Genomic DNA, 18,418 nt, shown 5'->3' with positions numbered 1-18,418 from the left:
TAGTTTTACTTTATACAAATAACAATGCATATCATGTCACACAGCTTTATCTCTCTAGTACTTTACAAGTTAGCTTGGGCTATAAGAGCATTTCCAGTAAACCAAGAAAATGTCAAATGACTTTTTCTTGGTTAATTACAAAAACATTTACTACAAAATGATTTTTTAGTTAATGTTGTTTGACACTAAACCTTCGACATGCTTGTGTTCTTACTCTTAGTTACCCTAACAGAGCCCATGTATTTTTTTCTTTCATGATGACTCACAGCAGTTCATGTAATCGCTGAGACCTTGCTTTCAAGGCTTCTGCTCATTCCAGTAGAAGTATTGCAAGAATCACTTTCACATTCTTATAGTGAATGTCAGAGTAACACAGTAGAAGTGTCTACAATTCATTAATTGGAAAACCCTGGTTTAGGCCATCAGATTGGAGAAAGAATTAAATGTATAATGAAAATAACATTCAGTTTCAAGACTGAAAGAATATATCAATATTGTGTGCTAAATAAAACAATTTTGTTAACAGTTATATGTAAAACAGATTAAATATAATAAACTGCAGTGTTATTATTTATCTGATAAGATAATGGCATTATATACTTATAATGTCATTATCTAAAACTTGCCTAACTTTTTTTTAAAAAAATTATCAGATCATTGATGATAGCATTTTTTTTTTCCAGTGTGCATAATTAAGAAATAATGTACTTTGATGCATATATTAACAGCAATAATACATGCTCTTAAAAAATAACCTTCTGAAATTATCAACTTATAAAGATCCATTTTACCAAATGAGGCATTATTTACTTATTAATGAGATATACAAATTTGAGCAGTTTGGCATTAAGGGCAAGTTACTATTGATATAAGGATAGTTGAGTGGGAGAAGACAAGGTGGTTATTAATGTACATGATCTGTGTGGAAACAAATGTTATTAGTTGGAGTCTCCAAGGTTCAGTGTGGAGTCTGTTGTTGTTGTTGTTGTTTTCTGTATTTATTAATGATATTGATGAATGTACATCAGTCTTAATATCTAAGTTTGCAGATGAAGATAACAAAGGTTGGCAGGGTGGATTATAACAGTAATCAAGGTAAGCTACTACAACAAGGTCTTGAAATATTAGGCAGGTGGGCTGAGAAATGGCAGTTTAAGTTTAATATTGACAAATGCAAGCTACACATGGGTAGCTGTAATCCCAGATTAACCTACCAACTGTGTGGCACTACACTCAGAGTAGTCAAGAAAATGAAAAAGACCTGCAGGGGGGGGGCATAATTGTGCATTCAGATATGAAACTCTCTGATAGTGCTGCCAGGATAGCCCATAGAGTTTGTCTGATATACACCAATTTTGACAACAGTGATAAGGAAGTGATTATCACATTGTATAAGGAAATGGTTAGGCTGCACCTTGAGTATTGCATACAGGTCTGGAGGCCTTGTTTTAGGAAGGATGTAAATCTGTTAGAACAAATGCATAAAGGGCAACAAGATTGGTGAAAGGAACAAAAGGGTTGTTTCTGCCAAGTTCAATGCTACAAATTTGCAAGTGCTAGTTTCCAGTCACCGTCTGGAGACTAGGCACTTGCAAACTAACCTGATAGAGGTTTTGAATGGATTGAGCAAGCACAATGCTGATGGCATTCTTCCTCTTACCCATACTACACACAAGAGGGGGCATAAATTCAAATATATTTGCAGAAGTTTGCCTTCAGCCAGCAGGTAGTTGATTGTTGAAAACCCCTAACTTTTATCTGTTGTTTTTGAATGTGTGTAGTTTGAATGAATTTAAACTGCGTGGTATACAGTTTAAACTAGACCACATCCAACAAATGTCATGGTTTCAACTTCTAATAAGGGTGGTTTTATCAACTTTGTTGGTGGTAGTGTTTGAAACTATGACATCCGTGAACTGCTTGAATGTTTTGGACTATTATTCATTACTTACAATGTGGCAGTAATATATGAACACAACGACATTCCATGTCATTCAGGACTGATTTGTTGACAGTGACGTTAAAAAGTCGGATAGATAGTGGGAGAGCTTTGACTTGAATCCTGTTCATTACCTGTGAGATAAATTGGATCACTAAATTAGTCTGCAACCAAAATGCTCTTCCAAACTGCTCTGGTAGCTGTTTTGCAGTGGAAATTCATGGCCAATCCTAATAAACAGCAAGGTTATCTTCGGTTACTTAAGATAGCCTTACTGTGTATCAGGTTTTTTTAAATTAAGTTTTTGCAACAACCTGTGTCTGTCTGCCTGAACACTTTTTTGTCTATGTGATGATTTCTTATATTAGGTTCCTTTTGCTATTTGATTTATTTCCCATTCTTTTCATCTAGTTTTATTGAATTAAGGCATTTCAAATGTCACTTTTTTTTTTTTTTCATACTTTTTTTGTTGCAATTGTACCATCAAAATATTACATTATTGGTGATCATTATTTTATAAAGTTTAATCTTCAAATTTAGAATAATTGTTTTTTTATGGTAAATGAGTTCCAGATCTAATATTTATGATATATTATATTTGTTCAAAGGTCGCCACCTCAATTGATGATAAGTCTGGTGTTTCCAGTTCCAGAACCAAATATGTATCGGTTAGGGTAAGTATTATATTTTTTGCATAAATACAATATATTTAAAAATATTGCCACCTTTTAACATGTTTATTAGTAACTGAATTAACATTTGTAAATTTCTTTTTTTGTTAGACTAGAATAAAGAATTTCAATTTAGGGAAGTATGATTCAGATTTAATCTAAATTCTTTAAAAATTTTTCATTAATTTCGGAATATATTTGTTTGAGTATTCTGGGAGTTTGTGTGCTAGTTTTGAAGAAATATTTTGGTGGTTGTTGGCACCACTTCAGGACAGCATTCATCATCCTACCATTCAGCCTAAATTCCCACTTCAGTACTCTTTCAGGGGCATTATGGCCTTGCTGCTCTTGTGCCGTAAAGCCTACAAACAAACAAGTAGTACTCTTTCCGAAGAAATAGAACTTAGAGATGGAGAGGTAAGTTAGCATTATTAGAGGCATATGATGCAAGAAAGCAAGCTTATATACATCAGCCAAAAAAAAACCTTCCCATTTCACTCATCCATTCACTCCAAATGTTTGTCTAGTTCTGCCTTGAACTTATTTAAGTTGCTGACCTCCACTACAACAGATGGAAGTTTGTTCCCACTATCAACCACCCATTGGCTAAAGGTGAATTTCCACACATCTGTTCTAGAATTGTCTTTCCTCAATTTGAATTTGTCTACCCAGGTGAGTAATCTGAGCATGAGGAAGAATCCCATCAGCATTGAGCTAGCTCAAACCATTCAAAGCCTTATACACCTCAACTAGATCACCTCACAGGTGCCTAGTCTCCAGAAGCTCCAGTTTGCAGAACTTAAACCTTTCTTGGTATTACCAATCCTTTGTTCTACTCACTAATCTCGTTGCACTTCTCTGTACTTGTTCCAGCAGCTCTACATCCTTCCTAAAGTGAGGCCTCCAGAACTGTATACAGTACTCAAGGTGTGGTCTGACCATTGCCTTATACAAGGGGACAATCACCTTGCCAGCAAAATTCCTGTATATCATTGACAAGAAACCTCGACTCCTGCTGCCTTTTTGCACTGCTCAGAAAACTTCATATCTGACTGCACAATTACCCCCAGGTCTTTTTCATTTTCCACTAACCTTAGTGTAGTACTACCCAGTTGATATGTTACTCTGGAGTTACTGCTACCCATATGCAGTACTTTACATTTGTCACTGTTAAACTTCAGTTGCCACCTCTCAGCCCATCTGCTCAACTTTTCCAGATCCTGTTGCAGTAGCGTACTATGATTACTGTCATTAACAACCCTGCCAACCTTCGTATTTTCTGCAAACTTAGACATTAACCATGATATATACCATTGATATCATTGATAAATACAGAAAACAACAATGTGCCCAACACCAAGCACAGGGGACTCCACTAATAATATTAGACCACAAAGAGCAGTGTCCATTGATTACCACTCTCTGTCTTCTCCCACTCAACCATCCTTTTATCCATTGTAGCAACTTGCCCTTAATGCCACATTGCTCCAATTTCAATTAGTTCATTTATGTCAAGAAAAGTTACTACAAATCGATTCTTGAAATTTGAATAGTACCTCTTGAAATGATATTTGAATAGTCCCAATGTTTTTATAACACTAATGTCATTATTTTCATTGATAATTAAACCGAAGGTTCTATTTCCTAAATCAGATTTTAAATTATCCACAAAATGTGGTGCTATAGCCATTGTATATTTTTTTAAGTACATTTTATTCTTTGCAGTTTGAAGCCCTTAATTACCCTGCTATCTGAAAAACGAAATTTGCAAGTTCACTCAAATGATCAACTACCCTTAATGCATGGTGCAAAAGTATGAAAAATGTACTGCTTTCTGCCTTTGCAGCGTCTGTATCACCAATTTTCTTGAATGGCAGTACTCTCTGATGCTGAACACTAGAGGGATCTTCAGCTTTCTTGTAATTTGTCTGTATTACAGTGTCTTTCAGTATCACTTAATTTGGCCGTTAGTGTGCATTTACAATATTTACAAAAACATTTTAAATAATCACCATCTATTTTGCAGTCAGTTCTTATATTTAACATATCTGAGCCATTAATCACAAAAGTGTTGAATACATTTTTTGTTCATTTTCACAAAAGGGGCATAATTACTCACTATAGTTTAATATGAAAATTTACAAGTCAAAAAAAAAAAAAAGAAAAAAAAAAGTTACCTATTCAAATTGAATCATCACAAACAAAAAAAGGACAAGTTTTTGTCAACACTTTGTTAAACCTGTTCAGAACAGTAGTTTGCATATGGAAATGATATAAGTTACTGCATCTCTTTTGGGCAGGATACTCCACAATTGGGCACCTCGGTAGCCAGGTGGGAAGGCGCAGCAGTGCCTAGCACACGCGTCTTGATTAAACCTAGGTTCAAGCCCGTCACCACCAAATACAGAGGATGCGGAAGGTCAGGAAATGACCACCGCATATTCCTGGAGCAATATGGCCTTAGTTGCTAATGCTCCTAAAAACCAAAAAATAACTCCAGTAATTCAAAAAGTGAACCAGCATAAAGCGATCCTCTATATTAAGAAAGTTGGACTTCAGAAAGCTAAATTTCAAAGAAAAGAAGTTGAAGAGTTCTCAGTGATTGGTGGAAATTCATATTATAATATCTTTCTCTGATCAGTAAATGATCCAGAAACAAATTTTCAGTAAAAAAAAAATTAACAAATTGTAACAAAATGCAAATAACAGTAAAAAAAAATATAAAATAAATATATAGCAATGAGTAACATACACTGAGTGATCACTGAATTATGACCACCTGCCTAGGCAGAATGTGCTGGTCCCACAGGAACTAGTAGTTGTTGGTGACTCTATTGTCAGGGAAACGGGTAACATGCTTTCTAAAAAGGATAGGTGGAACGGGACCAGGGAATGGCTGCCAGGGGCAATGGTTGATGACGTTGTAGAGCGGATATCATCTTTTAAGGGCACAAAAGGTGATATAGTTGTACACGTTAGCACTAATGATATTAAGAGTAGGAGACCGGCAGAATTACTTAACAAGTACAGGTCACTGTTGAACAAAAGTCGAGAATTAGGGTTGAATTTGAAAGTGTCTGCAATTCTGTCCAGACACGATAGGAGCAAGTATATGATGAGAGCCTTGTCGATCAATTCGGCCCTGGAAAGATTGTGCAAGGCTCAAGGGATAGAATTTTTTTCAGCCTGGTCTGTATTTGTTAACAGGAGAGACTGCTTCTACGGGGATGGGATACACTTAAATAGAAAGGGTGCAAGAATATTTCCTGATGCTATCGAGGCAGTGCTAGGTGGGTCGGAAAACTGATAGCTTGGGGGGATACAAGGACTAATAGTTTAACAGTAGCCATAGGCAGAGGTGAAGGTGATTCTTGCACAACTTCTATTAGAATAAGTAGCGACCTCGAGCGAGGGGTGTTGGGGGTTTCAGGGACAGATGGCAGTCATCCTGAAATAGGTGGGTATATGGGATGTGTCAGGGTAACTAGGAATAGGAGCATGTATACCAATGCTAGAAGTATAGTAAATAAATTTGATGAATTTGAAGTGTTTGTCAAGACATCAAAGGCAGATATTGTTGGGATAGCAGAGACGTGGTGTCACACAGATATAAGGAATGCAGAACTGGAATTTGGGGAGTACAATGTGTACAGAAAGGATAGAAAGGGAGGAGGTGTTATGCTGTTAATTAAGAAAAACATAAAATCAAAAGAAGTGCACCCAGTTGATATAGATGAACAGTGCACTGTTTAGTCAGTTTGGTGTGACATAAGCACTGCGAAAGCAAAAATAAGAGCAGGAGTGTGTTATAGGCCTAATGACTCGAATGAGTACAATGAACAATTATACAGAGAAATAGAGTGGGCCAGTAAATCGGAATGTCTTATAATGGGGGATTTTAACTTCCCAGATATTGACTTGAACTTGTGGGTTGGTCACTCACACTCTAGTCAGACTTTTGTGGATTTATTGGATGATTGTTTTCTGCAGCAGCATGTTCGAGAGACAGCCAGAGAGAGTAATACTCTTGATCTGGTTATCAGCAGTGATCATTCATGTATTAAGAATTTGCAGATAAAGGAACCACTAGGTGGCAGTGATCACAGTGTACTGATGTGGGATTTACTTAAATAATTACCATCAGGGGTAAAGGAAAAGGGTTTTTGCTTCCGTAAAGGTGAGTACAGTGGTCTCAGAAAGTTTTTAAATTCTGTACAGTGGGATAAACCGATGATGTTACCAACAGTAAATTCTAAGTGGGAAGTAGTCAAGGAATTAATCGTGGATGCTACTAAAAGTCTCATTAAGAAATATTGTTCAAGGTTTAGGCCTAAATGGTTATCTAATGAACTAATGAGACTCGTAACAGGGAAGAAAAATGCATGGGATGCATATAAATTATCAAGCGACTCAGAAACCTATGGCAGATATAAGCTAGTCTGTAATCAGGTCACAAAGGAGGTTAGGCAGGCGAAGGCAGATTACGAGAAATCCTTGGCAAAAGATGCTAAGAAAAACAGCAAGGATTTGTTTACTTATATAAACTCTAAAAGGAAGGGGATGAATCTGATTGGTCCACTTGACATCGATGGTTCGACTGTTGATGATCCTGCTCAGATAGCAAAAAAATTGAATGAGTATTTTGCATCTACATTCACACATGAGGAATTATTAAGGTTTGAAAATGCAGAAGGTTATCAAATTGTAGCAGGATACTTAATGATTTTGTAATAACTGAGAGCAAAGTGGAGGAGAAATTGTTGAAGTTAAACATAAGAAAAGCACCTGGGGTGGATGGGATCTATCCAGTTATATTAAAGGAGGCAGCAAAGCTACTAAGCAAACCCTTAGCCATAATTATGAGAGAATCCTTGGACTCAGAGGATGTTCCCCCGGACTGGAGATGTGCAAATGTATCCCCAATTCACAAAGGGGGATCGAAGGGTGACATGAGTAATTACAGACCGGTTAGCTTAACTTCTGTTCCGGGTAAAATAATGGAGTCACTGGTTAAAGATGCATTGCAGGATCATCTAGACAAGGCTGCAGCAATAATTCAGAAACAGCATGGGTTTGATAAGGGAAAGTGTTGTCTGACAAATTTGATAGGATATTATGATGTGGTTACAAAAGAACTGGATGCAAAAAATAATTTCAATATCATATATTTGGATTTCAGGAAAGCTGTTGACACTGTTGCGCATGAAAGACTATTGTACAATTTGGAGCAGAATGGTATTAAGGGTAAGTTGCTAGAATGGATAAAAGGATGGTTAAGTGGGAGAAGACACAGGGTGGTAATCAATGGGTGTTATTAGTGGAGTCCCACAGGGTTTGGTGTTGGGTCCACTGTTGTTTTGTATATTAATCAATGATATTGATGAACGTATATCGGGCTTAATGTCGAAGTTTGCAGATGATACAAAGGTTGGCAGGGTTGTTAATGATAATAATGGCAGTGTGCTACTGCAACAGGATCTAGATAATTTGGGCAGATGGGCTAAGAAGTGGCAACTGAAGTTTAACCTTGACCAATGCAAAGTACTGCATATGGGTGGAAGTAACCCCAGAGAAACGTACCGTGTGGTACTACGCTTAAGGTGGTAGAAAATGAAAAGGACCTGGGAGTAATTGTGCAGTCCGATATGAAGTTTTCTGAGCAATGCAGATAGGCTGCCAGGGCAGGTCATGGGGTTTTGTCAATGATATATAGGAATTTTGCTAGCGGGGAAAAGGAGGTGATTATCCCTCTGTATAAGGCAATGGTCAGGCCATGCCTTGAGTACTGCGTACAGGTCTGGAGGCCTCACTTTAGGAAGGATGTAGATTTATTTGAGCGTGTACAGAGAAGGGCAACAAGATTGGGAGGGGAATGAAGGGATCCTCTTACCAAGAGAGGCTTAAGTTCTGCAAATTGCAGTGGCTGGAAACTAGGCACCTGCGCGGTGATCTGATTGAGGTGTATAAGGTCTTGAATGGGTTGAGCACGCTGAATTCTGATGGGATCCTTCCACTTGTTCAGATTACGAACCTAAGGGGGCATAAATTCAAATTAAGAAAAGACAGATGTAGAATTGATGTGCGGAAATCTGCCTTTAGCCAGCGGGTAGTTAATTGCTGGAACAAACTTCCATCTGTCGCTGTGGAAGTTGATAGGTTGAATAAATTTAAGGAGGAACTGGAAGGGCATTTGGAGGGAATGGTGTGATTTTTTTTTTTGGCTGATGCTGCATAAGTTCATACACATGCTTTCTTGCATCACATGCCACTACTACTTCATAGGTTCTCCTTTTGCCTTCAGTACAGCAGCTATCCGATGTGGCATTGATTCAACAAGATGTTGGAAGTGTTCGGGAGGTATGGCCAACCAAGCTGTGTGTAAAGTGGTCAGCAGTGCAGGTATGGAGGTGATTGGTGTATCCAGATGCTTTATGTCTTTCCATAGTGTCCCAAAAGTACTCTATAGGATTGATATCAATGGAGTTCGGTGGCCAATCGATATACTGGAAGTCAAAACTGTTCCTCAAACCATTCCTGCACAACAAGTGCCCGATGGCTCAGTGCATTGTCATCTTGGAAGACACATTGGCATTCGGGAAAAAGCATAACATAGCGGGGAGTATACAGTCAGCAAGCAGTTGACGATAGTGGAGACCACTGATACGTTGTTCCACATTCACCAGGGGTCCAAGTTTCTGCCAGTGAAACATCCCCTACTGGATGAAGAGCATCATGTTGTTGATGCAAAAATTAATTTCAAAACTGCACACGATCATCCACGGTGTGGAGTAAATAACGTGACTCAACTGACTAGCACACCTTCCAGTCTTTGTCCAACTTGCATGCTCTTTGCACCAGGCGAGTCTTTTACACTGATGAGCCTTATTTAGGAGAGGATGCCGTAGGTATCATGTGATGCATAGTCATGCCAGATATTGTTCCGGGTTGGCCCATGTTGTATTTCGCAGCCAACTGTTCAACAATGCTGCACCTGTGCCTATTCTGGTTGTCGGACCTGGTGCTCACCTCTAACATCAACCTTTCACTGACCTTTGCAGTTTTGCTGTAGGGTCATTGTTTGACCATTTTGATGGCAGTCCTGGTACACTTTAACTATGGTGGGGGGCACCTCCCTAGCCAGATGGGCAGGAGCAGTAGTGCGTAGCATACGCTTCTTGATATAGACCGGGGTTCGAGCCTATGACCACCAAATATGGAGGATGCGGAAAGGTCAGGGAATGACCACTGCATATCCCTGGTGCAATATGACCTTAGTTGCTAATGCTCCTAAAAACAAATAACAACAACTATGGCGGCTCTCAAACACCGCACCAGTTCAGTCGTTTGGGAAATCGTGGCACCAGCTCGTCGAGCACCCACAATCTGCATTGTCGTCCTGAGTTACACTATAATGTAACTATGCTACTGTATTACATTCAATGGCATAGTTAACCACTGAATGTAATACCAAATTTATCATTAACAGTATGGAAAAAAGTATTACGTTTCATTTAGTGTTTATTTTTCATATGTGCTATTCATTCCTTTTGTATTATGAAGAATTTATTAAATGTCATTACCTTCAGTAATATCATTGTGATTTTCATTCATTTCACTTATGGCCCCATTAAATTGAGTGAATAAACATTATTAGTTTTAATATACGGAAAATCTATAAATTGTACTTTCTGGTAATGTATAGCATTATACATTTATTTTGCATCAAAAATATATAATAACAGCAAATATTTTTTAAAATAACAGTGAATCTTTTTAATGTTACTTATAAACATATATGACTATATGATTTGTTTTAAAATCAATTTTATATTTCTTTCGTAGCAGATGAATATCCTTTTTAATGGCAGTTTTGTGAGCCTTATTATTATTTGTCTAATAATAAAAAATTTAAAAAGTAATTACTATTTATCATTAAATTCATTTTTTCCCCTACTCTCTCCACAGAGCAGACAGAGATATATATGAATCTGGAAGTTTCTATAATTCCACTTCTGAGGTATTAATATCCAAGTACTTTGAAAAAATGGAACCACCATTAGGTATGTGTTGCTTTTTATCAAATGTATATGGTTGTCTATTTATTGTGCACTAATTGGTCAGCTGTGGAATAGAGAACTTTCTATCTGATATGACCCATTGTCAAGGAATTTTAATTGCCACAGCACATTTTCATAGTAATTTTCTACTACATGGTGCTGTAAATACTTTCCTCTTAGGTTCTTAAGTCTATTAGCTCTCAAGTATCTAAATTAAACAAGGCTAATGATATATTAATAGCCTAGAAAGGAAAGTAACTTTTCTGTAACCCATTTTATTTTTAGCTTTAACCTATCCTTACTAAACTCAAGAATAATCGGAATATTATATCTTATATGGAAACAACCTGGATAACGGAAAAGGACTTAATAAGGTTGAATATCGCAAAATGGAATATAAGAGGAATGACAAATAAATTAGAATTAGTTAAAGAACTAGATGATCGAAAAGTTGATATTACTATAATATCAGAAAAAGAAGAAAAATAAGGGGTGGTATAGATTTTAGGCTCATACCCTTTGATTTATTTGGCAGTACCAAGCAATAACTGGGCATCTGCAGAAGTGGAAATTTTAATCAGGAAACAATGGAAGAAAAAATTAGGCTACACAGAATTCACCAAGGGTCATTACAAATTAAACTTAAAATTCTAAGATATAATTTTAATATAATTGGAACATGTGCACCAGTCGAAGGAAAACAGGAAGAAACAGAACAACTTTTACGTAGAACTGTAGGGTGTTTTTTGAAAAAATCAGGTAAAAATGAATGTACAATTGTAGCAGGTGATTTTAATGCCAGAGTAGGAAATCAACTAATTACAGGATGCATTGGATGAGAGTGAGAACCTGTTATGAACAATAATGGACAATCATTAGACTTTTGCGTATTCAATAAACTTAAGGTTACTAATAAATTCTTCAGCCATAAAAATGTTCACAAATACACATGGGAGGCAAGAGGAAGCAAATTGATAATGATTATATTCTTATTAACAACACATTGAATAAATACATTGAGACTCCAGAGTATACAGGGGAAATGAAATTGACAGCAATCATTACTTACTACAAAGTAAATTTGAAATCCCTCACAAAAGGATTATAAAACAACAGAAAGAATAACAAATACTATGACAAAATTTTTTTTAAACGCACTTGTTGGAACAAGAAAGTATCATATCTATACAAAAAAAAATATTAGAAGAGAAAAATTAAACCTAGCACAAATGATAAAGAAAAAGATTGGCAAAATATAAAAGAAGCAAGACAGCAGTAGAGGAAAGCATTGGATATAAATCTTAAAAGAAAAAGAATTGGCTGAGGAGCTGGAATGAAGAAATTCAAAATATCATAGAAAAGAAAAAATAAGCATATAAAGTACATTTATGAAGCTGAAGTATGAATGACTACATAAATTATAAAAAAACTAAGAGCAGACGTTCAAAAACTATCATGAACCATAAAAAGGCAAGATTGGGATAAATTTGTTAAATCTTTAGAATATATAATTGGTGCACAAAGAATTGGATTAGAGAGATTTAAAAAATTACAAATGGAAGAAAATGACAAATTGAGAATTAATTTAATTAAAGAAGAAACATGGAGGAAACACTGTGGAACTCAGAAAAAAAACAGAAGATAGTAAGGATATCTCCCCAGAAGAAGAAATCAAGGAAACTGTGGATGCAATAAACCTAGAAGAACTACAATATGTCATTCAGAAGGCCAAGAACAGGAAGAGATCAGGACTAGATAACATGTGTAGAACTGTTTAAATATGGTGGAAAACTAATTGAGGAAAGATTACTCACAATGTTTAATAATATATGGAAATCTAAACAAATACCAAATAATTGGCTGATAGGACTGGTAATCAGCATACATTAAAAAGGACCAAAAAAATAACTGTGGGAATTAGAGGAATCACATTATTATCAGTGGCATCAAAAGTACAGTAATACCCCGACTTACGTGAACTCGGAATTATGCGGTTCTTGATTTTTTCATTTGGTGTATATCTAAAATTAGCTTACCAGTGATTTGGAAGTCAAATCATAAAGCTTGGGTGACAGCTTCCGTTTTTGAGGACTGGTTTGGTCCCCATTTCATACCCGAAGTCGAACGTTATTGTAAGTCTAAACAGATTCCATTTAAAGTGATGCTTCTTAATGACAATGCACCCGGTCACCCTCCTGCCACCCTAATTAATTTCGACCCACATGTGAAAGTTGTGTTTTTGCCTCCAAATACAACCAGCTTGCTTCAACTGATGGACCAGGGAGTCATCAAAACATTCAAGGCTTACTACATGAGCCATTCGTTTGCACGTCTGAACGAAGCTATGAGACAAAATAGTGAGATATCTGTTAAAGACTTTTGGAAACAATTCAATGTTTTAGATGCCGTAAGAATCATTGAAGAATCTTGGGATGAAATTCACAAAAAAAAATTGAATGGTGTCTGGAAGAAACTTTGTCCATGTTTTTTTTTTTTTCAAAAACGAGATGAAAACAACACCAGAAACTGAGCATTAGCATTAGTAGAGGCATTTGATGCAAGAAAGCAAGCTTATGCAGCATCAGCCAAAAAAAAAAAAAAAAAAAGTAAAATAAATAAATAAAAAATAACCATTTCCACTTCACCCCTCTGTTTGTTCGAAATACCTGTCCAGCTGAGCCTTAAACTTATTTAGGCTATCAACTTCCACGACAAGGGATGGAAGTCTGTTAAACCTACCAACCACCCGCTGGCTAAAGGCAAATTTCCGCACATCTATCCTACATCTGTCTTTCCTCAATTTGAACTTATGCCCTCTCAGGTGATATTCTGAGCAAGAGGAAGAATCCCATCAGCATTGAGCATGTTCAAACCATTCAAGGCTTTGTACACCTCTATCAGATCACCTCGCTGGTGCCTAGTCTCCAGACACTGTAATTTGCAAAACTTAAGCCTTTCTTCGTAAGAGCACCCCTTTATTCCATTCACTAATCTTGTTGCTTTTCTCTGTACTCGTTCCAGCAGCTCTACATCCTTCATGAAATGAGGCCTCCAGGCCTGTATACAGTACTCTAGGTGTGGCCTGACCATTGCCTTATACAAGGGAATAATCACCTCCTTATCCCTGCTAGAAAAATTCCTATATATCATTGACAATACACCATGAGCTACTCTTGCAGCCTGTCTGCACTGCTCAGAGAACTTCATATCTGCCTGCACAACCACCCCCAGGTCCCTTTCATTCTCTACCACTGTCAGTGTAGTACCACAGAGTTGATACGTTGCTCTGGGGTTACTGTTTCCCATATGTAGTACTTTACATTTGTCAATGTTAAACTTCGTTTGCCACCTCTCAGCCCATCTGCTCAACCTTTCCAGATCCTGTTGCAGCAGCATAGTGTCAGTAGTGTCCTTGACAACCCTGCCAACCTTCGTATCGTCTGCAAACTTGGACATTAAGCTTGATATACCATCATCAATATCATTTATAAATACAGAGAACAATAAAGGACCCAATACTGAACCCTGAGGGACTCCACTAATAACATTAGTCCACGATGAGCAGTGTCCATTGATTACCACTCTCTGTCTTCTCCCCCTCAACCACCCCTTTATCCATAGCAGCAATTTGCCTCCAATGCCACACTGCTCCAATTTGTGCAGCAGTCTTCTATGTGCAACAGTATCAAAAGCCTTTCTAAGATCCAAGTATATAATATCAAAGTTATTCCCTGCATCCAGTTCTTTTGTGACTGCATCATAGTATCCAATCAAGTTGGTCAGGCAAGACTTCCCCTTAACAAAACCATGCTGTGTCTGAGCTATAACTGAAGTCTTGTCTAAATGATCCTGCAGTGCTTCTTTAACCAGTGCCTCCATTAATTTTCCTGGAACAGAAGTTAAGCTCACAGGTCTATAATTACTTGTGTCAGCCTTTGATCCTCCTTTGTGAATTGGGGTCACATTTGCACATTTCCAGTCTATGGGTACCTCCCCTGAGTCCAAGGAAGCTCTCATAATTATGGCTAAGGGTTTGCTTACTTCCTTTGCTGCCTCCTTTAATATAACTGGATAGATCCCATCCACCCCGGGTGCCTTTCTTGTGTTTATCTTCAACAATTTCTCCTCCACTTTACTCTCAGTTATTACAAGATTCTCTAGCTTACTGCTAGAGTTGAATACACCTCTGGCATTCCCCTCGCTGAATAACTCCTCATGCGTGAATGTCGATGCAAAATATTCATTTAGTTTGTTAGCTACCTGAGCAGGGTCATCAACAGTTGACCCATCGATATCAGGTGGACCAATCTGATTCATCCCCTTCCTTCTAGAGTTTACATAAGTAAAGAACTCTTTGCTGTTTTTCTTTGCATCCCTTGCCAAGGATCTCTCGTAATCTGCCTTCGCCTGCCTAACCTCCTTTGTAACTTGGTTACAGATCATGTCACTCATGTGATAGAAGTTGTTAATCTTGGCAGGCAATTAGATTTGGAAGTCAATGGTGATGATGTCAACGAGCTGTTGGATTCACATAGTCAGGAGCTGACAATGAATGAGCTGAGAGATGCGTGAGCAAAACGTCACTAAGTATCCAACACTTCTGATCCAGTTCCACCAGAAAAGCACATGACAATTGCAAGTTTGACAGGTCTCAGCTCAATTGAAAAGGGCTTAAAAATTTTAGAAAACATAGACTCCAACGAAGAACGCATTATAGCCACAAAGCAAGGAATAAAAAAATTATTAGCTTGCTACGAAGAAATTCTGCATGAAAAAAAGAAGACGCTGTGTCGTCAGACAAATTTGTTAGATTTTATGAAGCCATCGACATCGAAATAACTTTTTTACGTAACTCTTTTATTTTTTAATACATATTTTGTATTAATAGGTATAAATAACTGCAATTTTATTAAATATATTTCTCTAAACTAGTGTTTTTGTTAGTCCTTGGTCCTAATTAAACAAAATTTATATGTATTTATATGCAAAGTTGTACCCCGACTTACGCGAATTCGACTTAAATGATTTTCGTCGGACCCACCTATCACATAACTTCGGGGTATTTCTGTATATGCAAATACAATGGGGCTCCAACATCTGATGGTAATTCGTTTAGAATTTAAAAAGGACATGGAATACAAATTACAAACCTACAAGCCGACCGGGCTAGCCGAGTGGGTAAAGTACCTGCCCGGCAACCCAAAGGTCGCGGGTTCGATTCCCGCCTCGGGCTTGGAGCAAAGTACTGCAAAAAACCTTGGGAGGTGCAATATGGCCACAGAAGCCGATGCGCCAACAACTACCAAATCAAAAAAAAAAAAAAAAAAACAAACCTACAACAGAATGAATGGAATAAAAAAAAGAAATTTTGGAAAACAAATGACAATACAAACAAAATTACGAATATGTAACATAACATCAAAGGCAGCACTTAAATATGGTAATGAAGTATGGACACTCTGGAAGAGGGATGAACGACGTCTGGAAGCAGCCCAAGTGAAATTTCGTGGACCACTACTGGGATTAACAAGACTAATCACCAAAGAAACATAGACATAAGAGAAACACCTGCAACATAATAGAAGAAATGCAAAATTATTTAAAATGGAAAGAGCACGTAAATAGAGAATGAGTAAGAAGAGACTACCAAAATTGGCAAGGAACTACAAACTCTGTTGGAAACAGAAGGCATCCCAGAAAAAAATGGAACAGTCTTTGAAGAAATTTAATGGTACAGGCTTCATAAGCCGAAAATCCACTAAGTACAAGAACTAATCCTTGTTTCTTCACTTGGATTATTAAGTGGCACTGCTGTTTTCCCCAACATGGTGGGGCTGGTAACCTGAGAGTAAAATTTCCCAGTGCCAAAAAATTAAATAACTCGTGCATTAATTTATTTGGGATGCCACATACATTTCAGGAAAATGGGGGAAAAAATGGTGTGATCACATTAAACCATACAGATCATCTCCAGTAGTGAAAATAATATCTCCCAAGTCTGTAAAAAAAACTCAGGTTAGGATACATCCTGATTAAGACTTACATCCCTAAACACTGAGTGGCTTTTGAATGTTAACTTCTTTGCAGGACTATCATTAATGGTTGACATTAATAATAGTCATAGTCATTAATGGTCTCAAACGGGCATATTTGTGGGGGGGATATGCCCTTGTAACCATGCTTATAAGTGTTCCTAGGTCTATTGAAATAAAAACACTCAAAAACCTGGTCATTGTCCCCCCCCCCCCCCACGATGATACCAGTATACGGTACTGGTCTCATAGACCACTAAACATCTCCAAAAGAGCAATCTTGGACTGGGATCTGTTAGATGTAACAAAACAGTGGATTTTAGATGATCTTAGATTAAAGAATGGAGAAATTCAGGTTAACAGAATCTCCACCAGAAAATATGGAATTCTCATTTCTGCTTGTTAGTTTGTTATTTTGTTTTTTTAGGAGCATTAGCAACTAAGGCCATATTGCTCCAGGGATATGTGGTGGTCATTCCCTGACCTTTCCGCATCTTCCGTATTTGGTGGTCACAGGCTCGAACCCTGTCTAATCAAGAAGCGTGTGCTATGCACTGCAGCTCCTGCCCACCTGGCTACAGAGACACCCTTTCTGCTTGTAATTTTATCCTTGACCTTCAGCATACTGCAGTATCCACCATACATCGTTTGGATATCTGGTATGCAATTTCAGATCATATATTTCAAACCTGTTAAGGTCTTTCTCCTAACATTTCCTGACAACTTGTCAGGGAAACCCCTCTTGTGTAAGTGCAATTCAGTAGAGCACAACTGCCAAGACTCATACTCCACTATCTGATATGTCCAATTTGCAATGACCACCCTATCCATGCTAGAACATAAGCATATGATGTTGAAATCACCAAGATTTGCCAATCAGTTGAAACATAGGCAGAGCTATTGATACCCAAATAGTTTCCCCCCCCCCCCCCCAAAACTGTTTAAAAAAAAACTTGACTGCAACACAAACTTGATCAGTCGATACTCCTGTTTCGACATAATACTTTACATGAAAACCTCTCCCCTCTGAACCAGAACATAAGGAAAAACACAGCAAAACTTCTAATCACCACCAAAAAATGAATACTAAATGAAAGAACTTCATATGATTCTGTCCTACTGTTGAAAACATGGATACAGGAAAATCTCATTTCCATCTCATTTCCCAAAAAAAAAAAAAAAAAAAAAAAAAGAAGAAAAAACTGAAAAATAGATCTGAAAAGTGCAAAACTTCAGCATCACAGAAATGTTCTGAAAGCTTAAGAAAAATGAATATATTATTTAGCGGACCCACCAATATTTCTGGCCAATATGATCGTACTTCTAAATATGCATTAGTGTTTTTCTCCCCCCCCCCCAAGAGACATATCTGAAACAACAGAACACGTCAAAATTCTGTCAGTACAGTCTGTGTCTTTAGAAAGCACAGAACCAGTCAAAACATTTCATCTGGTGGTGGTGGTGGTGCAGCAGCAGTTTTGACAAACCCACTTATTCCTGCCAGACGGTTTACTGAACTTCCCTGTAGAGGCAGTTGTCTATATAGCTATATACATCCATATTACAATCTACTACTTAAACATATTAACAAATTATATCATTCAACAAAAGGACATAGATTTGGGGTGGACAACCTGTGGCACAAATACAGCACTTGTACTTGCGCGGCTCTTGTCAGTGTTACACCTCAAAATATCTTCACAAACTTGGAGTCTTCTT

The 18,418-nt window shown here is 37.4% G+C and overlaps 1 protein-coding gene across 2 annotated transcripts in view; it reads left to right on the top strand.

Annotated features, from left to right (window-relative positions):
* LOC150083777 (folliculin-interacting protein 2) overlaps positions 1-18,418 on the top strand; it is a 296,503-nt gene that overhangs the window by 99,697 nt on the left and 178,388 nt on the right. For both annotated transcript variants that reach the window (XM_090377482.1, XM_090377483.1), the window contains exons 4-5: positions 2,548-2,613; positions 10,576-10,670. In XM_090377482.1, the coding sequence (XP_090233608.1) occupies positions 2,548-2,613; positions 10,576-10,670 (161 nt within the window). The remainder of the gene's footprint in view (positions 1-2,547; positions 2,614-10,575; positions 10,671-18,418) is intronic.

Source organism: Mastigoproctus giganteus, chromosome 7 (assembly GCF_048544385.1).
Source record: "Mastigoproctus giganteus isolate SK-2022 chromosome 7, ASM4854438v1, whole genome shotgun sequence".
NCBI lineage: Eukaryota > Metazoa > Arthropoda > Arachnida > Uropygi > Thelyphonidae > Mastigoproctus > Mastigoproctus giganteus.
Note: the sequence above shows the minus strand (reverse complement) of the source record. Positions and strands in the feature narration are given on the sequence as shown.